Source organism: Triplophysa rosa, linkage group LG16 (assembly GCF_024868665.1).
Source record: "Triplophysa rosa linkage group LG16, Trosa_1v2, whole genome shotgun sequence".
Classification (NCBI taxonomy): domain Eukaryota; kingdom Metazoa; phylum Chordata; class Actinopteri; order Cypriniformes; family Nemacheilidae; genus Triplophysa; species Triplophysa rosa.
This window is the reverse complement of record NC_079905.1, coordinates 15,849,851-15,875,674: the sequence shown is the minus strand read 5'-3', so window position 1 is coordinate 15,875,674 and position 25,824 is coordinate 15,849,851. Positions and strand designations below refer to the sequence as shown.

The following is a 25,824-nucleotide window of genomic DNA, read 5'->3' as shown; positions in this document are numbered from 1 at the left end:
TTGGATTTAAAAGGCAAACAATTTATTTCAAAGCTGAAACTATAAAACTGAATTGAATATCCATCGTATTGAGGTGATGTGACAATGCTGTTGCATAGTGTTTCATATACTGTTTTAAAAAATCGTTTGGCAGTATACTGTGCGTACACTGCGTAGTGTGCAGTAGTGGCCCATTCCGAACATATCCTCTGTGTGCACTTCTCTCGATTTCTCACGTTTTTAAAGTGCTTCCGGTTAATACCGAATAGATAACATGCTGCAGTTTGAGCGCCTCGGACAGAATATTGATATCAGCCATTTTTCACCCGACAGCCTGCCTGCTCTCCCCCATGGCCAAGGTTAATTAGTAGTCATTAAAGGAGAAATATACGCTTTCCTCCGCTGGCTCGAATGAAAAACGAGGGTGCGGATGACTTGTGGATGGCTAGGGAGTGAGGGGACAAGTCCGCTGGGCTGTCGCCATGGTGATGGAGATGAGGAGGTAATGGTCACCGATGCAGGAATGTTTAATTGTGCCGAGATTCCTTCAGCTTGCCTTTTGCACGGCTGATTAACGGCGCGATCCGTCAGAACAATGTAGCGTTCTGAATACAAACGGCCATTGAGCAGCGCTCTCGAATCCTCAAGCAAGTTACGGTTCTTTGTGTTTAAAGCAGATGGGAGTATTAACTGCTTTGAATTGGAGACGTTTTGAAAAATGAGATGGCTCTATTTCAGTTCCGCTCTTCACTGTGTACTTACAGTATATAGGTTGGTTTGAAGATTAATTACAGCTTTTATTCTTCAGATTAAATACCTTAACAGTCGAACACACGTCTTCGGGAAACGCGTGTGGTTAATAACCTCATTAAAGTTGAACTTTTGCGATGTCACACCGGCTAATGCGCCGGACTCCAATCGGTCCCACGTCACCAGCGACTGTCACACGAGGAAATCGATGCTTTTGAGACCTCTGTGCTCTGCATTCCCACAATTCTTTCCCCTTGAGGCTTGCTGATAAAGACGCTAGTCAGCCTATAAGACAGTTCGCTGTCAAACTCTGGTCTTACATAAAGATAATATTAAAAAGGGAAGAGAAGTCAACATGAAGCAGTATTCGCAACTATACAATTAAAGAAAATAAGTAAATACATTTGGATTTTATTAGGAATTGGACCTTTAAAAAATGGTGTCTGACAAATGGGTGGAAGGACTAAGAAATAAGAGGGCTTGGCGCTTACAGCCGAACGCTCAACTTTGCAAAGCATACTACTTTTGACTCGTACGAGTACGGGTATTGACGCATGCGCATTGCGACATATTGCTGTACGCGCACCGCTGGAATTTTGTTACCTTGCTTACAAAGTATGCGCAGGTCGCGCAAGAACATTCCATTTCTTGCAGTAATTAGCTTAACCACCAGGTGGCAACTATGTTACGCTCATACTATTCTGATGACGAAATGTGCGCCATGCGCACTGTATGCCGCCCCTCGCGTACGCATAAAAATGGAGCTATACTTCAGCCTTAAGACTAAGACTTTGTTTAAAAGGGACGTAAATCCCAAAAGAAATAGAAGGAACCAACTCTGTATCGTAGCAGCACGTAAAAGCAGTAAATAGAATAGCCATACTCATGAAGAATGTCCATGAATGTAATATGAAGACCAAAGTATCCATCACTGTACAAGAATGTGCTCATTGAAGACAGCAAGCTGTTGATTTACTCGAAACACACAAGCGATTAAATACATTTTCTATCACTATTATAATATGGAGATCTTCACCAATCGATGGGTTTGCAGTTCTGAGCGAAGTGATGTGGCCCATCGCATTCTTGTGTGATGTTTTCCTGAATGCCCTGAGAGCGAGAGTGCTTAGAAAGATTTCACTGCACCAGTTAAACCACACCAGGTTATCTGGACTGTTCGTGATTGGCTGTTGGAAACAGTAAGTGAAGGGAGGGGGTGCATAGAGGGATGTAAAGAAATCAATATTAGACGGCTGAAAAAAGAGGGGACCAAATACAAGAGGGAGAGAATTTATGGGCGATAGAGGAGTGACATATGGTAATGCTATCCCTGTCAGTGACAGAAGTTTAATGATAGTCCCGATCCCGTTTCAGAACCGATAACACACATTTTCCCTCTTCACAACACACCATACTGTGTTATATAGGATTTGCCACATGGGGTGACAGGGTTTCTTCTTATCTCTGTGAGACTACACAGCTCCAGGTGGCATGGTGTCTCCGGTCTTTTAGCAAGGTTTGAGTCCTTTAGCTAAAGTGGCTGTCCTCGGCTTCAGTTGGAGATTAAAACTCAACAACTCGCTCCATACCTCTTGGACTTGCAGCGGTGCGATTCTGGAATCCACCTGTACAAGTTTTGTCCTCGGTTTTGTGTCGATGTCCCAAACAGACAAGCACCAAAGGGTTCATGTTGGTTGATGGGAATACTCAAAGTTTGTTTGAAAGATGAGCGGTGGGCTTCACAACTCTGTTGTTTGATGGCTCACTTGTTTTGTCTCAGAGCACTTTGGGAAGAAAAAACAAAAAGGGTTGAAACAAACAAGATGTGCATTTTTTGGAAATATCAGTGCCCACAAGGCAGCAAACAAGTAACTTGTGTTTTTAACTTGTGTTCATGACCAATGATATAAATTCACAGATGCCCCATTAGCGACTGTTTCAAAATACATGAGTTGTCCACCATATTGAAACTGTCCAAGCCAGTCTGTGAACCAGAATTTCCAAGTCAACATTTTCCTGTTACCAAAATGGCGTTGGCATGTCTGGACTCACATGGCCATATGCATATCTATGATCATGAAAGCGCTCTTTTTATAATTTTCTGATTGGTTGGATTTTTCTCTGCAGTATATTGGGGTGTAGCTCGTCACCAGGTATTTTTCTGTTATATGTGATGTATTAAAAACTGTTGAAGTACACAGACTAATGGCTTCAACAAAAACACATAACTCTAAACACCCAGTAGGTCTGTCCTTAGAGGTTTATAAGTTAATGAGCTGCCTTGCAAGCACTGTAATTAACTACATGTACCATGTTTGTGCTGTAACAGTAACGCCCTGTAAATAATGTGGAGGGGGGATGCATTACATTTACCTTTATGCATTTGGCAGGCGCTTTTATCCAAAGCGACTTACATTGCATTGTACTATACATTTGTTTCTAACTATGTGCAATCCCCTGGGATCGAACCCATGACCTTGATGTTGCTCGTGTCATGCTCTAACCACTGAGCCACAGGAAAGCATTAGAAAATATTACAATGAAACACTTTAAAAAGATGAACATTTTGCTCGCATTTACACTGCAGGTGTTTATGCCCAATTCTGATTTGTTGACTATTCAATTTTTTTTGAAGACAAGCTTACATCTTTTAAAAGTGACCCGTTTATGATATCTGCATTTAGAATATACTCGAACAATAGACTTACTGACCTGGAAAAGCTTAAGCAGCAAAGGAAGTAATAATCCTGTGATATTAGGGCAGGGCCGATAAACGATATCGTATCGCGATAAAATTAATGTTGATAATGATGATAAGCTCTTATCATTTTAACTCGTTATGGATTAATTTTACAGCCAATCAGAAAGCAAAAATAAAGGCGACAACAGCCAGGCAGTGTGCATCTTTTAGCATGCACGTCAAAGTACAAAGTCCATTTCATACTGCACTTGGCAAAGAAAACTCAACACGAGGAGGAAAACATGAGTGGAAGCGGCAACGAAAGTGAAACCAACCTCGAGTTGTCATCACGCAGTTTATAAAGCGTCTAATTTTCCTTTGCAATTGCCGGTAAAACATAAGAAAGTTATACTCTCAAAGCTGGCAGCATTAACAAATGATGTATCGAAATAAATATCGTTATCGATCAATATTTGAAAAAAAAATTGAGTTGAACTTTTTTGCCATATTGCCCATGTGATATGCAGTGGACGCAGATGAAATGATGATGTGAGGTTTTGCTTAAAACATTGCACCATTCATGAAAAGTCATGAAAAACAGTTTTGAAGAAATCATGATTACGGTTGAATTGACCAGCAGAATCGCCACACCTGATTTTTCGATAACGTATGACTCGCATTGACGGGGAATATCAGATTTGTCCGCTCACATGGTGGACGCAAATGCACATATCAGTTTATTTTCAATTTATTTCCACTTATAAGGCCTGAAACAGAGAATATCAGAACTCGTCTGAATTGGGGGACTATCACCACGTAGTGTAAATGCAGCCTTTGAAGCAATCACACAAACAAAAAAGCACGTACCTGTCCTGAGGCCAAAGCCTATTATTGCCGAAAGGGGTAGGCGGAGTTAGACCTTGCTGCGCAGTAGCCCCCCCGTGGGGTGCTCTGGGGTACTGCACTCTGATGAGTTCTTGGCTTTGTCCTTGTTATTGTTGGGCTCGTTGTCTTTAATGATGTCATACTGACGGCAGAAGAGAGCTATCACACCTGTGAAAGAGGGATCAGAACAGTGAAAAGCGATAGTGATGGATGGGTCATTGTCGATGGCAAAAAAACGTAATGATGGATTGCTGTGTTTGTGCCCAAAAAAATAACGTCCAATTTTAGCTGTACTAAAATTGAGCTATTCCGTGGCCTTGAGTGTGAGGTGTACTATAAGTTCTCCTGTTTGATGGCGTATTCTCTAGTCTTCTCATATTGACGTGGATAAGCTGGAGATAAGAAAGACCTCTTAGACTAAAATATAATGCCTATGTGCTACAGATGTAATTCTTGACATGAGTTACATTTAACATCAAAACCACTTTCATTCTGCATTGCATAACAGATCATTAGCTGGTTAATTTGAATATTCTGCAATGTTACGAAACGTTGATTAATATGTTTGAAACGCATTCATAATGTACATAATGTGCTCAAACTAGTGATGTGTTATGAAACAGTATTCATGAGTTTTTTTCTGCTGTGTGGCATAATTCTGAGGATAATTGATGAGAGAAACATTTTGATGGAGCCTGATTTTATCCATTGGGAATTTATAAGATTGTGGGGGTTTCATTCAGAGAGAACTGAGGATGAAAGTAATTTTCGAGGCAAAGCAAGTTATTAATTTTGATGAAAGATTACAAAAACAGTCTTGTACTTTGGAATAATGTGCACTGATGAATCATGCACAATAAGACCAGGAACTGTATTAAAAATGCATGACTTTAAGCATTATATCATCTTTGTTAATTCCTTAATAATATAAGTTGTTATGGAGATATCAATCAGTTGTTAACTCCAGACACATGTTTGTTGGATTGAAAATAAATCAGAGCAGATTAAAAAGGGGTAATTGAACCCATCATCATGTTCCTTATTAGCAACACACAAACTTTGGGGTGTATTGCTGTTCTGGTTTGTGCCAAATTGTAATTCCAAATGACTTCAACTCAACCTAATATGAGTCTCTTGTGAGTGCAAATACAGCACATGACAACTGTAAAAGAATATATAAGTAACTTGAACAAAGAAGTTTTAGTTGAAGGAGTCAAAGCAAGATTAGTCTAAACCAACACAATCTCACAGGAAGTCGTGGCGATTTTACGAGGTGGCTAACTTGTATGAATTCGTACAATCTTATTTGTATGTTTAAGTACGGTTTGCTTTCACGCCAGTAATGTTAGGTGTAGGGGTGGGACTTCAGTATAGCTGTTTTCTAATAATCAGACGTTTTTGTACGAATTACATTGTGCACTAATTAGCGCCCTCGTAAAATTCCTGTGAAATCAGGTTGGTCTAAACATGTTCTTAACAAAGATTATTTTGTTGACTGGACTTAGATTCTCAAGTGTTTGTCCAAAACTTGTCAAAAAGTTTGTTCAACTTGCAAAACTGTGTAATCTGAACAAACAATCTTGCAAGGGAGGGATGTAAAAAAAATGTTATTTGAATTTCAGTTTCATTTTTGAATTTTGTTCAAAATATCGATGTGTATCGCACCTAGGGGTGTGACGATACACTCAGCTGACGATTCGGTACATATCTCGATGCTGGGTTCACGACACGATACACATCTCGATATTTTGAACAAAATTCAAAAATGAAACTGAAATTCAAATAGCATTTATTTTCAAAATATTAACAATTTCAGTAACTTATTTTGTTGCACATACAACTTAATAAAGAATTTTAACATTTTAAGGCTTAACTGAAATTAGAATTAAGATCAGTGTCAATTTTGACAGCAAATTTTGATTTAGTTTTAGTCATAGTCTTTTGACTAAAATGCAATTTAGTTTTAGCCATCCCAATTCATCATAGTTTTAGTCTATTTTTAGTCGACAAAATCTACATTATATTAGCCTACTAAAATCTATCTGGATTAACTCATTTAATTGGTGTAATGTTCTGTTTCGACATAATTTACTTTACCTTGGAATTAAATTAAACCTGGTCATTACCTTTATTTTTCAGAAAAGTTGAGCAACTTCTGGATATGCATTGTTGTAACAGAGAATATTAGACCATGAACGACATGTAGCAGTTCATTCAGTCTCATTTTGACTCAATTGACTCTTCGTTCAGTGAAGGGCGTGTTCATTCAGTACATTCAACCAATGAAACGCTCTGACAGAGCTCACGCTCAAGCGCGATTGGCTCGTGTCTCTTTGAAGCTGCGCTGTCTTAGCTTGAGACAGTAATGAATGAGAAAAATCTTTCAAAAAGACATATTACATAAACTGTATTACATTTCTTCAATCATGCAGATCACATACTTGTTTTTAGCATGTCATTCGATCTTTTAATATACAGTACGACTCACTTCATCGCTTCTCTGATCGGAACAGCGCTGGTTTCTTTTGGCTTACTTTGTTCCATATCACGTTATGCAGCAGCTCACATTAGCGGATAAACTAACATTGGCATTTAAAAATGTTTGTGCTGCCTTTGTAATGAGTTTCGGGGTGATTCGCCTGCAGTCACGCTTCAAGTTTGCTGTGTTTTAACGGCGATTGTGAAGGAAAATATGACGCTTTGTAAACCACTTGGAGACAGAGATTGTGTCTTGTGCTTCTCTCTCTACCGCATATGTGAGATAAGCACATGTGACGCGCTGGCGCAGAGTAGGTAGCGTCTTGACCGCTGAACGAATAGAATTAAACATATCATAAAATATCCCCATCTCTCTACGATGCGCATCGTAACATTTTTGCATCGCGAAATATCGTAATACGAAGTATCGTTACACCCCTAATTGAACCATGTTCTGTTCCTTGGTTATTTATGTATTTATTAAAGATTAGTGTTTTAGTATTTGCTGGCATAATTTATTCTTTATTGTTGTTGTCCCTGTTGGTTATCTGTTGTGTTTACTAGGGATGTAACAATATTATCGATATCGTGTTATTGCAATACCAAAATTGTCTAAATATTATCGTGGTCACATGACCGGTCAGGTCTTCCGGGCCTAACATAGAGAATGTTAGAAAAAAATAATAGATGTTATCTTTGTCAATGTCTATCTGGTGCAATTATTTTATTTGATAAAAGGGATTTTTAGGTCATTTGACCCATCTCATACTATAACTCATACCTCTAAATAACAGTTATGATTACAGGATAAAGATAAGAGGATTCTTATGGCACATTTCCAAGCCATCATTTGTCATTTTAAATATTGCAATAATACCGTACAGTGGACTTTATACCGAGGTATTTTCGTACAGTGAGATTTTGATATTGTTACATCCCTAGTGGTTACAGATTATGAGTGAATGATGTTTGTTGATTTTTACCATGATTGAGATGTTTCAGTGACACAACCAGTAAAAATGCATTCAACAAACTGTTTAAACAGTTATTTCTAACGAATACAATAAATACAGTCATAGTAATAGACAAATAAGTAGTAATATAACTACTAATACGCTGTCCATTCAGTCCCTCGGATGTGCAAATTCTCTGTTTTTCAGGAAATGGAAAAAACACAGTACTTTTTACTTTTTTAATACTGTGTTGTCAAAGTTGACAAGCACTTTTTAATACTTGTTATTGGTTACATATTGAAAACCCAGTGACAAACATAAAGGGTGAATAATAATAATGATTAATGACAAAAAATAATAATCACGAAATATGGAGATACAAGGTTTCAGAAAGACAGCAGTGAGATGCTACATTTATGATTAGCCTGGTTTTGGTATTAAAAGTGTAGCATTGACTCTGTTACAACACGTTTGGATGTTTCAACCCATGGTTGGATAAAATAAGAAAAAATACAACGGTATGGAAATGTCCAAAGTTTAGTTGGGTTTTCCTTTCTAAACCATGGGTCACAACATTGACTTTTGCAAAGTATAGGACGTGTTCCTTGTTGGTCCTGGGACAACATTCGTACCAATCAGATTTCAATAATGGGGCTAGGGGATAAAAGAAGGTTTTCAACACATTTCCCTATGATTCCAGTGGTACTGCAGGTAGGTCTAAGCTAAGAGTTAGGGCTGTGTCGTTGTTCCAGGACCAACAAAAGATATTGATCCAACAACACGTCCTGTGTCAAAACAAATAGGTTATCGTTTTTTGCACATCCAGTAGATTCTTACCCGCCCACATGACGAGAACGACCACAATGATTATGAGCTCTCCAGCCCTCAGCTGGGCAGCCTGGCCAACCTCCTCCATGGTCACTTCATCTGTTTGAATCACAGTCAAACAAGCCTGAGTTCACGCGCCCACATATTAAAAAACAAAGGAACACTTCTGCCGTTATTAAAGCAAAGGCACCGTTACAACATTTAATTAGTCGTGACCGTTAAATAGTCTCAAGAGCATGTAAACCCAAGCCTAAAGCAAATGGCTGAGATTCGAATCGGACCGTCGTTGTCAAAAAATCATGATTAATAACTCGCTGCCTCCAGCCAAGACTCTTAATTTCAGTCATCGCTTCTGCGATGCTCAGCCAACCCCAAAGCTCAGAGGAGCACCTCAGGGTTGAGCTCTCCTGAGTACGATGCTTCACATCAGGAGAGACCTCAGGGGTCACTTTCTGGGCAGCAGATTTATAGCGTGCTGTAATTAAGACCTTGTTAACCAAAAGAAACAGTACACAGAGCTCTGGTGTGTGTGCACTCATCAACCACAGAGGGAAAACCGATGTTCTTCAACATCCCGCTTGAAACAGCAGCGGTGCCGATGTAAAGACTGTGAGAAGTTACGCTCGTCTCTTTGAGCTCATCTCCTTGAGCTCATCTCCACTCCAGAAAAAATATGTCGATACCCTTCAGGTAAAAAATGAAATGTTCTTTTGAGTGCAGGAGAAAACTTGGCCATTTTTCAGCACACCATCAAAATCGATACACGTCACGTATATGAGTCTAGTAAGAAACAACGTGAAGCCCCCCTGAAGCGATGGAGAGGAGAAGAGCAGAGAGAGACAGATTAACTGTCTGTGTTCATTAAGCGATCTGGTCTTTGGTGAAGTATAAAGTTGATTAATTACAGTGTAACGCTAGCACTAATGCCCGATGATTAAACCGAGTTTCTGTAAATGTCCTGTTATCTTACTGACTCGCGGCATCAGCTAAAAGTCAGCCATGCGGAAATGCTTTCTGCTGGGATTAAGCACATTTCTGCATGTACATTAAAAAGTACCTTGTACAGAACTGATTTCTGCCGAACGTCACATGCAGAAAGCTACAAACTTTTGTTTCACGAAAGGTTCTCCATGGCGAAAAAAGGTTCTTCAGATTATAAAAAGGCAAGAAAGAGATGGTTCTTTAAAGAACCTTTGACTCAATGGTTCTTTGTGGAACAAAAATATTCTTCAATGGCATCGCTGTGAAGAACAATTTAAGCACCTTTATTTTTTAAGTGTACAGGAATAGAATTTTAAATCTATATTAACAGTTGACTGTGTTACTATATTGAATGTAGTTTCTTGATGAATGATATTATCACCGTAGAAAAAAATAAAAACATGCAATTCTAAAAAAATATGGTAAATATGCTAAAACATGAAAATAAAGAAAGAAAATTATGTTTACTTCACTGTAGCGTTAAGAGAACAGGTTTGGGTTGCAACCTTTTGACGTTGGGTATTTCGACGCAAACAAAATGGCGACCTCTGAGGGAAAGTGTTTATAAAATTGTATAAAAACCATGACAGTTACACTGTTTTGTATTTCACAATTATAATGTCAATGGCAGTGTTGATCTATTAAGTCACATATCTCTCTGTTCCTGGGGTACTCTTTAATGAACGCCCTGGCTAGTTCTTGACCATTTAAATGTAAAACACGGTGTATGTCTCTGTTCCTCTGCTTTTCACAAAGGTGCATGAGACAAAAGGGTAACCATTTACTGAATGCTTTGACATTTCTCTGATGTTTGAGGTTACAGCTCAGTCAAACCTCAGTGTGGCGCCTTGACACCAAATGTCAACAACGCTGTCCATTGCCAAAGACTGACGCTCATCCATAAAATGGCAACGGCTTCTGGAACATAGGTCTCCCCTGCTGATGTTTGTCTAACTAAGTGGGTCTTGAAAAACAGCTTATAAAACAGACTATATTGTGGGTTGTTCTAGATAACACAAGCTCCTTAGTAACAGTGAATTTAATGTGAAAGCGCGCAAAAGTGAGCTCTTTACACCCTGAGTTATGACACAGCATGTTTTTAGAGCGGTTGTATAACTGCCATCCTGCGTTTTGTTCCTCCACCCCTGACGCTACGGAAGTTATCTGACCGTTAGTCATCATTTCAATGAAATCTCCCTCTATTTTGTATGTTTTCGCTGCATGTTTGATTTGGTATATCAGTATTTAATCTCTGTTAATAAATCGATCTGGAAATGGGTTTAATTTTTGTCAGGCATATAGAGGTCAATTCACTAAACTGTTGTGCCATGTTAACACACTGTATTTCAGGAAAAATACTACATCTTGTTCACTGATCGCCCAGTTTAAGCAGGCAGTATCTGTGCTATTCTTCACCAGACGTATTTTAATGAAGCCATTATCATTCTTTTCAGTGCAAACTGCCTCTTTTCTATGCAAATGAGCTTTGCTATAGATTGTTATCGTTATTTGTCCGGCGGGGAAACCAGGTGGCAGTTGGAATTCTGAACATTTGGGTAGATTTTCTTGTGATGACGCCAGCATCAAATGATGGAGAATAACGTTATAGCGGGGCAAATCGGGCATGCGATGTAAATGAGCTCCCTTTTGGCATATTAAAGAGTCAGATACTAAAATCACAGTAAAGCTGTACAGTCCCAGCAAAATACTCTCAATTCACGAGTCACGACATTCTGCTGTACCGTCTACAACGGTGGTTCTCAAGGGGGGGGGCGGGGGGGTCTGCGTGGCCCACAAGGGGGCCGTCTGCAGCTGACTTGTAAGGGGGCTCAGGATGACTAATAATTTAAAATTAGTCAAAATGAGCATTGAAATACATTTTAAAACAAATAAAAGCTAGGATATTTCTTATTTTTTGTTAATTTTTTTGCACTTTTCCAATTAATGTTAATGTTTTACTGGGTACAAATTTTGAGTATTTGTGAGTGGGGCCTTTGCAAGATGATGCAAAATCCAAACATGGAATGGTACATTACTGTTAGCCGTAATGTACCATTCCAAATGTCATAGTATTGCCCTAGTACTGTACGTGTCCAAAAACATGAAATACCACAGGTATTTTTAGTACCTTGTTCTGGCTTACCTGGGCTTTTGGAGGCCAGTTTCTCTGATTCTTTGGGAGTGCGAAACAGAACGGGTTCACTGGGTGGGCTGGTTCCGCTCATACTAATAGACTGCACATGGACAATGTACTCTGTGTCTTCCTCCAGATCCCACAGTGCACATGAACGTGTGGTGGTGTTTACCTCCTGGATGAATCTTAACATACGAACATCCTTTTTCTGTAATCATCAAAAATGAAAAAAAAACAACAACTTAGGTATAAGAGGTGTATATACAGTATAATCTACAGTTTAATGTCACATACATGAAAGTCTATGAATTAAATTCTCTGTTGTCTCATTTTCTTAACACGACAAGAGCATTTTTGTCCTCAGGATTTTTTAGGCCTGACAGAAGAAATTGAAGTAAAAAGAAATGGAATCTTTTAGATTGACTATATGGCGCGATGTCTCATTTGCATGTGTGAACAAACAAACATGGTGTCTAACCTGACTAAGATCCACTACACTCTTAAAAATAAAGGCTCTTAAAAGGTTCCTCGCAGCGATTCAGTTAAAGGTTCTTTAAAAGGAACCTTGGGTATAGAGAGATGTATGGCTTAATATATTAACAATGGCATTGACTTTATAAATGTGAAATAAAAAACAGTGTAACTGTCACAGTATTCATAAACTTTGAAAAAATATTTTTACTCGGAGGCCGCCATTTTTTTGTGTCAAAATCAGTGACGTCAAATGGTTGCAACCTAAACCCATTCTCTTAACGCTACAGCGAAGCACACACGTTTTCCATATATAAAAGTAAAATAAGAGACGTCAAACATAAGATCAGATATATCAATACACAGTAGGTGGCGGTATGTCCTCTTGACTGCCTGCCATGAAAGAAGAACGTGTTCAGTAAGCATTTGTTCAAGGTAAACATGCATTAAATCATAGCTTTAAACTACCGTCTTTAAGACAGTTAAGACTATTTAAGACATCATCCACCATTATCGTATACTTTATACATTATGAGAATATACTGATAAACACAATAATACGATGCTTGCGGTTTGGTTATTTATTCTGTATTAGAGCACACGTGAATATTAGCCCCCGGTCAGCTAATGACCGAGAGAGAGAAGACAATAGGCTACTGATGTTGATAAATCAACATCAAAAAGTCAAAATCGGGATAAAATACATTTTATAATGGCTAAAAACATAGTGTATATATTAAATTTGCAATGATTTTGGTTATTAATATGTATGTTTGTATTGTTTCTGACCAACAATATTAAAATGTATGAAAATACAAAATGAAAATAGCGTCTTTTGTCTTTCTTTATTATTTTAGCATTATTTATATATATATATATTTATCCAACAGAATCTTATATTTACTGAAGAACTGATTATTGTGTCTGTGTTCAGTTTGGCTGCCTGTGCGTGCAACCATTTTATGTCATCGAAAAAGAACATGGCGGCCTCGTTGGGTTAAAATGAGTATTACATTTAGGGTTTTTTTAAAGAAATGAAAATATTTGATGTGTTTCTACCGACAAATGCTAGTAGTTTAAGGCTATTACAACCTATTAAGCCATACATCTTTGTATACCCTGAGTTCCTTTAAAGAACCATCTCTTTCTTACATTTTTATAATCTGAAGTTTTTTCGTCACAAAGACCCTTTTGTGAAACAGAACGATTCTTCAGATGTTAAAGGTTCTTTATGGAACCATTTAAACAAAAATGGTTCTTACAGCATCATGAAGCACCTTGGTTTTCAAATACTATTTACTGTTTTAATAATTATTGTCCTAAAGAAACATTTTTTTCAACCTCTTTTGTGTTTTATTCATTATATATGAATAGATATATATCAGAGTTTCCGATTATTCATCTGAAATGTTCAACATTTGGGACATTGTGAAAACCCTGCTTTATGTGATTTTTTCTATTAATACACATTAATTATAATAAATTAAATTTAAACAGAATGGACATGAAAAAGAAAAATCTTACGTTGACTGGATAACCCTTATTTAAATTGAGCCTAAATTAAGTTATCCCTCAGTAGGGGCTAGCTAGTTTAAACTTTGTAGTTTTTCGACCTTAAAATAATGTCTCTAAAATGATTTCAGTGGTAGAACAACTCTTAACTGGACGAATTCTTCTCCCGCTGCTACCTGAGCAGCCTTATTACAGCTACAAGCACACTCTGTAAGTTCTGTGTTCGGGTCGGTACACACAGCCCCGCCCATCCCCTGCCTGCGGAAGAGTGCGACATGGTTTCCAAACGACGTTTCTGCATTCGCAAGTTCCATCAGCTTAGTAGAGAAATTCATGTGTATTGCGCTGCCCACGAGGAAGCTTATACAGCAACATTATTTATGACACTGGTAACAGACAATTGTGCTTATCAACCACATGGGGAACCCGAGAGCAAAAGTTCTATAGTGTTGTTTTAAAGGGGTCATATGGCGGAAGTACGTGTTTTTCTGTGTTTTTGGTGTGTTATAAGTTGCCCATGCATGTATTAGACACGTAAAATTGCACAAATGAAAGTGTGGGAACAAAAGATGCATTCTATCTAAAAGCGAATGCACAACCAGACTTGCCTGAAACGCCTCGTGTAACCACACCCCGGCGAATCTACGTAACTTCGTAACATGATTTGACTAAGACCGTCCAAATCTACACGTAGTTAAGGTGGGCGTAATTGTAAATCTCATTGTATCACCTGTCAGTACAATTGCTTTGGAACCTGATGTTCCGAATATGGTTAGAGACTTTACATTTCCGTGAAATGCTTGCAGTATTTGACCAATCACTACGCACTGGTTAACTGGCCAATCATAGCACACCTCGCTTTTCAGAGCGATGAGCTTTGTAAAAAATCTGCACGTTTCAGAGAGGCGGGGCAAAGAGGAGATACAAACATGCACGGTATGTGGAAAATACAACGTTTTTTAAACTTTAAATCGTGTATACACATTGCGTTACATCTAAAACAAACGATAATATTCGTTTTAGCCATGCAATATGACTCCTTTAAGGACAAATGTTGGTTTGTAGATTTTGATAAACTTCTAATTTGTAAACATTAGCTGCATAAGCTAACATGAACTAACAATGAGCAAAATATTTTTATAACATTTATTCATCTAACTGTTCATTGTTTGTTCGTTTTAGTTATCCAATGTTGACAGATAAAACTTTTATTAGTAAATGTTGAAATGAACATGTACTAAGAATAATAAACTCTGTAAATGTATTCTTTATTGTTAGTTTACATTAACTAATGTAGTTATATGCTACCTTATTTTAATGATAAAAAGTTTAATTGGTAAAATACATATGTTCCAAAGTAGTCCTGTTTCATGCTAGGTTAATTTCATGCTCAAAACAGTTTATCTAACACATCTAAAATCAAACCTCATAAATATCTTAAACTTATTTAAAAATTCACAGTGCAATACAGTAAAATTTAGACATAAATGTGACCAGTGGCGTACAGTGTTCAGTGAGGAGATGAACAGGTAAAAGACTCATGCACACCGCCGACACTCTGTCTTGTTTGGTTGGGTGACAAGCTGTAATGGCTTTGTACTCTAGCAGATGGTCACTGCAGTACTTATTACTGAGGTCTCCACAGTGACTGCTTTTCTCAGATCCACACACACACACCAACATACACACAAACAAACATATGTATGCATGCATACAACATTTACACCTAAAATATCACTGAGAAAGCCGACTATACATCGACACATCCGGAACGCTCACGCAAGCATTCCTCTGTGATACAGCCACATTAAAGGTGAATTGTGAGGTGATTTTCTTGTGTTTTGCACATGTAAGGACTCTGAATGGACCATAAACCGGTGCAATACCTGCTGGGTGATTGCAAACCCAATGACTGGGTCGCCTTCCAGAATATCCCATGTGACTATCGCAGAGTTCCCTTCTAGCGGTTTGATGGTCACATTGAGCGGAGCGGATAAACTGTCTGAAAAAAAAGAGAAGAAACAGATGTTTATGTGACATATAAAGACAGCCCCACATTCAAGCACAAAACATCAAACATTAACGTTTGAAGTAAATGAGCGGTGCTTAGCCTCGCAAAACTCGCCCGTCATTGATGTGCAGTTATTATGCAGTTTTGATGGGTTACTATATGGTTGCTATGATGTTCTGGTTGGTTACTCACTATCTAGAGGCAAAAAACAACCTCAAAGCTTCTGGTCCTGAGGCATGACTCACTTCTTTTAATGTAAGTGGAAGGAATTTTTGCCAGTTTTATCATCCGCCAGCTGTTTTCAAGTAACTAACAAATTATTATGTAGTAACTAGTTCCACTGAATTTTTACGTTCACTCAATTTCTCTTTCTGAAGTCTTACTTAAATTTGATTTTTGAATTGGTCCAAACTTGACTTTAACTTCGAAAAATGTTTACTCATATAGTTTTATAGTTCACTAAAAGGTTTTATTATTTGAGCATCATAACTACAAATGTCTGTGGAAGTAGTTAGTTTAAATAAAAAATAAATGAAGGTTTAAAAAATTGTAAATTGAGGTTGTTAACACAAAATTATTACATTTATGTCTATCAAACACATAAAAGAGAAAACAAATGAACACACAATAGCCAATAAAACCCTTATTTTTTTCATGATTTTTGCAGACTTAAAGTGATAGTTCACCCAAAAATGAAAATTCTGTATTATATGTCAATTCTGTATGATATTTTGAAGAATGTTGTAAACCGGCATCCATTCACTTGCATTGGTTTTGTGTCCATACAATAAAAGTGAATGGGTGCCAGCGCTGTTCGGTTACCAACATTCTTCAAAATATCTTCTTTTGTGTTCTACGGAAGAAAGATAGTCATACTTGTTTGAAATGACAAGAGGACGAGTAAATAATGACAGAATTGTCATTTTTGGGTGAACTATCCAAACTTTATCCAAAGGCCAACCAAAAATATTAGTTCAATTAAGAATTTTTGGCTCTTTCCAACATTTTATTAACTGGCATTTTTGTAATGATCAGATTAATCATTTTTACCCAAAACAGTTTGTTTACTCTTTTATCTCTTTTTCCGATGCTGAAAAGGACAGTGTGTTTGGGCCGATGGAAATGCCCTGAAGTACAGTTCCATGTACGTCTTCCCTAAATCAATATTTCCACTGCTCTTTACTTTTATTCACTGTGCAGGAACTCTTAGATTGTTATCTAAACCAGCCTCTTTGTCTCTGATGGTCATCAAACACAGAAAGCGGCCTGGCACAGCCTAGAGTACACACTGCCAGATGGCCGCTGGGCATTTACTTCATGTGATAAAAATGTTATGCGGTGATGATGACTTCAGCTGTGTGTCATCACTTGTTGGATTGATAACATACCATCCCGTAAATCCGAGAAGATCTAATCCCCACTAATGTTTGTTGACTACGTAGCGAAATGCCTGTCTGTTTAAAGTCATCTATCATAATTCACACCCTGCAGATGGGGAAATAATGTATTTAAAGGGGACGAGACAGACAAAAAGTCAGGCGTTCCTGAGCACACAATGTATCTCCCACTGGGACGATTGTCTTTGTAACACTGTAACAAATTTCGTACTTACAACTTAAAGAGCCAATGTAACATGCATTTCGAATTTGCATGGTTGTCTTAAAAAATGTGTGAGTTTGGATTTGGGTGTGGGCTATTTTGACACCAGCTGGTTAGTGGTCACCTAGCAATTCCCTAGCAACTACCCAGGACACCCTAGCAACCACATAGTAAACACCCACTAATGTTTGAAAAGTTATCAGGTTGAGTTAATGATCAGAATTCTGAAATCACCAAGGTTACTAATCATTTACAAAACCTATTAAAGGTCCAGTGTGTGATTTTTTTGGAAGATCTAATGACAGAAATGCAATATAATACACATAACTAAGTTTTCAGAGGTGTATAAAGACCTTACATAATGAAGCGTTATGTTTTTATTACCTTAGAATGAGCTATTTCTATCTACATACACCACAAAACTGTATAATGGCACTGTGTGGTTTATCATTTGCCTTTTGTCAGGATACTTTCCAAAAATGTTCATTTATCCAGATCAGGATCACAGCGAGCAAGAGTTCTCATAACTTGAACTTACTGTAGATGAAACTCTCCAATATGAGGAAGGTCAAGTTGTCTTCAATATACTGTATCTGTAACTGTTGAAGGTGTCAGACAATGTATTAACATTGTGACTTGTGCGCTGTCCCTCAAGTGAGGCTTTAGATCTCCCGGCCGCTCTGTAAATTGCTCTGGATTCCATTGGTTGGTAATGACTTCCCCTTCTGAGACTCGTGTGAAGGTTCTGTGGTTCCCTGGCTTACAGCCAGCAACCAAAACTAAAGTGTATTAGTCTGTCCACGAAGATAAACGTGTTTTGAATGTATAGACTTTCGGAGTAATAACTCAAACTGCAATCTTGCAATGAGCAGTTTAGGAATCCCAGCTATTGGAAAGTTTTCAATTGTATTTGATGTAGGAATATTCAAGTCTGGTTCTCTCATGCCTGTAGTGTGCACACTCAGGTGATATGTAGGTCCGTGTAACGCTTTGCAGTTCTTGAAGCAATTACCCAAACACGTATAATTGAAAATGAAACTGAAAGACAATTATCCATTTGTGAAGCGCCCATGAAAATTGAAAATGAAAGTTTGAAACCAATTTTCATTTGATTAATTTTGATGGTAAAAATTCAATTCAATTCAATTTTATTTATATAGCGCTTTTCACAATGTGCATTGTTCCAAAGCAGCTTTACAGGAGCAAATAAGAAAAACACAGAAAGGTAAAACACAGCACAGTGCATGGTGTTTATAGACCAAGCAAGATCATTATAATAAATAATATCTAATAAATAAATGAATAAATAAATAAATAAATGCAGTCTCCCGGTGAGCAAGCCAACACTGCACTGCTCTGCTGTGGCGAGGAACCCAAACTCCAATGCTGAATAATGGAGAAAAAAAAACCTCGGGAGAAACCAGGCTCAGCCGGGAGGGCCAGATCTCCTCTGACGTGTCATGGCTGCACTCAGTGACCCCGACCAAAGCCACCGAGCAACGTCCACGAAGAACAGGGAGAGCCCACGAGCCGCGACCCAGGAAGCCCCACCCGCCGAAACCGTGCAGGTCCAACCCGGTCTCATTCCGCGATCAACAACAGACAACAGAGGAACAACCAGGGAAAAGTAGTAATGGCATAATTAACTTTATTCCTCTGTTGTCCGACATCGACCACAAAACAAGACCAACCAGACCAGATCCACACAGTCCCAACAAATGAAACGCCCCGAACCACAACCAACAAGCCCCCCCACTCCCCAAAACACCCACCCAGCTACCTCCAATCAAAGTCACTGAGTGCAGCCATAACTTCAAACTGCTGTCGTGTGATGTAAGTTTAGCATTAAATACCAAGTATTGTAAATTTAGCATTTATGTGACAGGTAGTCCGTCTTTGCTCTCGGCTGGGGATGGAATTGAAAAAAAATTGAAAAAAGAACTGCAAAGCGTTACACGGACCTACGTATTACCTAGACGTGCAGCTGTGATATAGGGAGCTCGGGCTGTGAGGTGAATCCTTTAGCCTGGCTTGACTGAATCTTTAGTTTATGGACATGGCAGTCCTCGTAAATATGTGGCTTGGCACCACTGTCCGTCTAGAAGCCTTGAGGAGATATTTATTGGGGTAAAGTTTGGTCAAGAGCCTGCAGTAAGGCCAGGGACATAGCTGAGGTTCAGTTCCACAAAAAAATGGCAGCCTGAAGTTCTAACCTGATCTCACGGGAATTCGTACATATTTTACGAGGTGGCTAATTTGTATGCATTCGTACATTTACATTTAGTCATTCAGCAGACGCTTTTATCCAAAGCGACTTACAGATGAGGGAAGCAATTTGAACAACGTAAGGACAACAAAAAGCATCAGCGCAATAAAAAAACTGGTCTCATATGGCCTACCACAGTATACAGAGCTAAGTTTTTTTTAAAGAGTAGAACAGAGATAGAAGTCAGAACTGATTGGTCAGGTGTTGACGGAAGAGATGTGTTTTCAGACGTATGATGTACTGTACGAATACTGAAGCCCCTCCCCTAACCCCACCCCTAAACCGAACGTCATTGGAATGAAAGCAAATTGTACTAAAACATACAAATAAGATTGTACGAATTCATACGAATTAGCCACCTTGGAAACAAATTTCTGTGCGATTATGTTGGAAGTTCATGTTTTTGTTTAGTTCCACAGATAATGCAGTATGTTGATATTAGAGCTCTCACAATATTAGAATTTCACTACAATTATCGTCACCAAAAGAGTACACAATTATCTATTAAATTAAATAAACAACACTAGCAGTCAAATTCATCGTTTAATTTGTTTATTTTGTGTTTTAGCCAATGAATCACCCTCATGTCGACTGTAGGGAGACACAGAGAGAATTTGTAGAGTTTGAGAGGAGACTGCATTTATGAGATATTATTAGATATTATTTACTAGAATGATCTTGCTTGTTCTATGAACACCATGCACTGTACTGTGTTTTACATTTTCTGTGTTTTTCAGTTTTTCTCCTGTAAAGCTGCTTTGGAACAATGACAATCCACATTGTGAAAAGCACTATATAAATACAATTGAATTGAATTTATTTAATAAAATGAACATGCAACAAAATTCTGCAAATCGTTTATTTAATACAATTATTATACAATAAAATAATAATATAGATTAATATTAACATAAATTGAATAAAACAAATAGTTATATTACTAAACACTAGCCAAACACAAACCGGAAGTTAAAGGTGCAGATCAAAACAACAACAATGCCGTAGCTTGATGATGCTGTGAATGAGTGTGGAATGATGGGATCTGTTGTCTTCAACTCCACCGCTGATGGCCATCAATCAGACGGGAACAAGAAATCATGTTAGCGGATGAGGTAAAGTTTTATAAATGTTGCGAATAATTGTGGTCAATAAATAAGTGACCACAATGCTCGAAAACAAGCTAGTGGCTTGCTAGACACTGCTTCCGCATTTGTCCACAACACGTTTTTATGCGGTTTCTACGTCAGTAAAGGCGGTAATAAAGGGTAACGTGGATATGACGCCATTGACAGGCGACTGCACAGCCCCGTGTCACTGTTTAAAATGGCGATTTTCTCACGATTTACAAGTAGTTGGAAACATTTGAGATATTGTAAGTACTCAGCTGAACAAAATATATAACACTATCCTATAGTGGTTTTTTGGATATTTTACTGCAAAATTGTTACAAACTGCACCTTTAACTGGGAGTCAGGCGTGCGTGCGTCCGATTAAACGGTCTATACTAATAATATACCTATGAACTAATGCAATGTAGGTTTATTTGTGTGTTTGGATATTTGTGATGGATAACATTACACTTAATGTTTCATGATTCTTTTTTAACTGTTAAAGTCCCTTGTGGGAGTAAAACAAGCTTCTGACTGAAAATTCAATGATGTCAGAGATGATATGAAACAGTTTTGCCTGCTGTTTCACAGCGGAGCCTGACCTCTGGACTCAGAATATTACAAAATTTAGATTCAAATCCCAGTCTCTGATCTAGTGACCCATGGCCTCTCATGAACCTGAAGAAAGTGATACAGTCATCACCCCTCCAGCGCCAATAACAGTTGAGGTGTGAGTCTGCACCTTGACCACCCAGAAGGGATGTCATTTATGTTTAATTTAGGAATTATTCTAGATTTCTCAGATGTTTCTCCTTGCAGAAATGTTTGCAAAAATATTTATGGTACACTGCAATATCTGATTTATTAATTGATGTTGTACATATTTAGCGATTTTGGGAATTTAATATATCCTTTTTTTATGAGTATGTGTGTTTCTTGTTCCTTGCTTTACCATTTGATCTTTGCTGAATCTCTAGAGGAGACACGCGAGACGCTGTTTTTCTGCAGAAAAGTATAAGAATCAGGGGCCGGATTCACGAAACTGTTCTTAAGATAAATTATAGGAAGTTCGTAAGAATGTTCCTTCTTAAGAAGTTTTAAAAATATTTTCTTAAAGAGTACATAACATGAGATCATGAAAATTTGATTTCATGCAGTGTGTAATGTTGCCGTGTTTGAAAGTAAGCAGTCTGCCAAGTTGTAAATCCGAAGGTGAATGTTATTGGCTTGGAAAAAAGGGAGTTGACTCTGAATCACGCAAACGAGTCGTCTCTAGTCCAATTCACGAACCGCCGCGGATTTACGTCACTACATATAGTCCCCGCCTACGTTTTGCTAGGACTGCCCGCGAAAACTTCACTCTTCTCCCCCAAACACTGTAGCTCGTGAGCCTCATTCACGGTAGACCAATCACAGCAGACTAGACCATCTGACCAATCACGTCAGACTAGGCTAGAGGAAAGGAAGGTATTAGACAGATGAATCGCGGAACGTATCATTTGAGAGTCAGTCAAGAAGTAAGGTAAGATTAACTGCCTATTATTATGAAATAAGTGTTTTTACACTTTCTATGTACATAAACTTGTTGTTGGACACTCCATAAACCAAAGCAGGACCTTAAAAATCCCTAGTTATGTACTCTTTAAGAACAGCTTCAATGACATGCTTTGTAAAATCAATCTTGAGAAAAAAGAACTGTCTTAAGAAGTTTTTTCGGGAATACAAAATACTCGTAAATTCGAATTTAAGAAAAAATATGGCAGTTAAGCAGAATTTTTTTCTTAAGATTGTTTTGTGAATCCAGCCCCAGGACACTAAAGCAGAAGTCCCAGTTTGCATCCACCTTATTGCTGTTTTGAAGAAACAACAGATATTTCAGATCTATTTTTATATGAGGTGATGTCTTTCAAGATTACAAAATCATTGTGCAAGCATCCCCCAACCTACAGCTTGTGTCCAAAACAACAGCTTGCTCTAATATGAGGTGTACAAGGGTGATGGTCCTCCAGATCACCACTAAACAACATCAAACTCATACAATATTCACAATGTCCTCCTGTAGCTTTGATGAGGCGCTTGCACTGTCAGATGAAACAAATGTCGAGAGCACGAAGCGTGGAACTCCTCGCTGCACATTTGCCTTTCATCACAGACGTCATAACAAAACACAACAGCCTCGAAATTTGATAGGTTATTTTCTGCCATGTTCATTTCACCCGTTTTCACTGTTGTCTCTTTATTAGACAGGTTGTTTAATTGCTGAATTGATGCTTGCTCTCTGCATTAATATTCCTCTGCTCTGATTCACTGAGTATAAAGACGTATAGACGGAGGCTTTGTTCTCTCTTTATGTCACATGAAAGAGAAACCCAGAGAGAGATCAGTTCAGTGTGCTGGATTAGTGTTATACGTTTGTGTATATCTACAATTATTCAGAACATAATGTTATACTTCATCATCCACTGTTACAATCCGAATAGGTACAGTATGTCTCCAGAATCCAAATTTGACATGTGGATGGGAAATAGAATGACTTAGTAGTAACTTGTATTTTAAAAGGGCTTTGTTGTATGTTTTCTATAGTAGTGTGTGTAATTTTCACATTGACACTGAAGTAAAATTGCAGACTGGCCTCCCCCCTGTAATGCAATGAAAATCACAGGTGACTTTCTTAGGGAACCCATACATTAAGTCCTGTAGGTCCCCTGGTAGCTATTATTTTATGTGTATTAGGAAAAATACCACGGTGCTCTGGTTTTATCCACACTAGAAAACATATAACCAGTAAAGCATATTTCTAATAAATAACTTTGCTTTGGAGGATTCAAATTAATGAAGAAAATCGAATGCAATGAGATGAATTTCATAGATTTTCATCTGATTCTTAGCAGATGCATTCACAATACAGTACTATAATGCGTTGTGTCCATATCTAGGCAAATTCCCTAAATCCCTCATTTGCCATTCTCAAACAACCTATAGTCTGGCGACAATACGAGTATAATCTCTGTTAACAGATTCAATTAGGATCACATGAATTTACACGCAGTCTGAGGGAATAGTGGAAAGCCACGAGCGTCTCTTGCTTCCCAATGGAGGGCTGAACAGGTAGTAGCGCATCATTTATTCATCTGATACCCGTAACCTGTCTGTTCTCTGCTTATATGAACGTGTCAGCATGGATTTCATTGTGCATACTATCTGAAGATAAAAGACACCCTTGCCATTGTCTTCTCATTCAAACGAAACAGTGCTTTGATTTCTTTTCCCGTCTCGGTGCGCAAAAGCCCGACGGTACCCAATGCATACCCATTTATAACAATGACATTTCTGACGGAACGAATAAATTATTCCACTCAAACTTACCGGCATTAATCGAGGACACGGAGATAAAACCCAAAAGCAAGAATAAAGGCGCAGCGGACGAGCCTTTAATTCCGCACATCCTTTAAGGGATTCTTCACATTCTGCACGGAAGACGTTGAATCCCATTTACTCGCAATGATCGTTAAACTTATAAGTCTGCGTCTATGTTTTTGACATTCACGAGCGCTTGCCGTCGTTATTCCCGCATCAGTCAAGAGCAGCACTGGCTCTAAACTCCGTACTTGCCGCAGAAAGTCGACATGAGAGGACTGCGCGTAGCTGATTGGGCGGCATATGTCACTGTTTTCAAAAGACACATGCGGATTATGTCCTGCAGGGGGCGCTCGGCGGCTCAAAAACACGGGTCCATTGAATCTGATTGCATTTGTGGAGACGTGTTTACAGTAGAGACATATTTGTCAATTTATAATATATATATATAAAACGTAATTTTTAAAGCCTGTTAATATTATGTCTGTTATTTTAAAAGAATGTCCAGTCTGCGTAAATCCTACGCAGCAATCTGTGCATAATGACTCGGTACGTTTTTTTTCTTGACTGTGATTGGTCCTGCTAAACAGCGATAAAAAGACTTGAAAATTATTTTTAAATCCGCAGGTATAAACAGTCGACTATTTAAAATAACATAATTATAACTTGCAATGCAAAATAATGTAATATCAGCTATGACGCCTGTTTCATGCAAATTGCCATTCTACCCGCTTATTCTATTTCTTCGGTATAACCGCTACCTGGGGCAAAGCATCTAGCTGTAAATGACACCTTAAGTATGTCTAGACTGTTTTCAATATAGTCTATAATGTGTGAAAAGTAACCACAAATCAGCCCAAAATGTGATGACATCATCTGAGAGGACAGTTCAATCACTCTCAGTATTCAACCACTGCAGCCCATTCACTCTCAATACTGCAGAGTGAGATGTGCTCTCTCTCTCTCTCTCTCTCTCTCTCTCTCTCTCTCTCTCTCTCTCTCTCTCTCTCTCTCTCTCTCTCTCTTTTCACTGCCAGGTTGCTCATTGAAGGGAACCACACTTCCTAAATTTGGGGGGTCTTTCCAGCTCTCTGCTTTCACTGTACGTGTGCCAAGTGCTGATAACAGAAAATATCCTCTGCATACTAAAAGGTCCTTCCACAGGAGGACAACACTCACAATGCACTATCACAGTGCATACTATTTTCTAATACACAATAATATTGTCAGTGGGCAAAATATTCAAACACCTGAATGCAAGATATGTTGACATTGCTGACAGTGGTAATGTGTTTTTTTTTATCAAGTGTAACGCTATTGTGATGTATGTGATGTGTCAAACCTCAGCCCTTTGAAGAGTTCTTACCTTGTAAACTGGTTGACCTTCAGGGAACGAGTTCAACACTTACCAGTTTTAATGATTGAATGAGACGTGATGAGAAAAGAACACTTGGAGCCGGAGTTCCCTGCACCGTTCCAAGATGCCATCTGTTTGGGAACTTTATGTCCATGTTTCTCTCAGGCTTAGTCCCTGTGTCAGGTACAGCTGAAGGATAATGCAGGTACAGTGTTTTGGACATTCTTCAATCTTTTTTTAAACATTTTGCTGAGGGCTTTTGTGTTTAAGGATCAGGGCCCGTATTCATGAAATATCTTAGCGCAAAGAGTTGCTCCTAGTGACAAAATTCTAAGAAAATTCTTAGAAATGTGGGCGTTTCCCCTTCAAATTACAGAAAAGATCCTAGTAAAGAAAAAAGTAATTCATAAAGCATCTTAACCCTTAAAAGAGCTCTTAAGGTCCAAAATTTTAGGAGTAGGAGGACCTTTAGGA

At 38.3% G+C, this 25,824-nt stretch overlaps 1 protein-coding gene across 2 annotated transcripts; it reads right to left on the bottom strand.

The window, feature by feature from the left end:
- Positions 1 to 1,164: 1,164 nt before the first annotated feature.
- On the bottom strand, positions 1,165 to 24,277 carry fndc5b (fibronectin type III domain containing 5b). Of its 2 annotated transcripts, XM_057354667.1 has the most exons (6): positions 24,003 to 24,277; positions 15,538 to 15,653; positions 11,678 to 11,876; positions 8,563 to 8,652; positions 4,277 to 4,462; positions 1,165 to 2,513 (listed from the first exon to the last, which is right to left on the bottom strand). In XM_057354667.1, the coding sequence occupies exons 1-5, from the start codon at positions 24,079 to 24,081 to the stop codon at positions 4,323 to 4,325; spliced, it is 624 nt and encodes a 207-aa protein (XP_057210650.1). In that variant the 5' UTR covers positions 24,082 to 24,277; the 3' UTR covers positions 1,165 to 2,513; positions 4,277 to 4,322. The 2 variants fall into 2 exon arrangements, with proteins under 2 accessions (XP_057210650.1, XP_057210651.1); XM_057354668.1 differs by lacking the exon at positions 8,563 to 8,652.
- Positions 24,278 to 25,824: the final 1,547 nt, after the last annotated feature.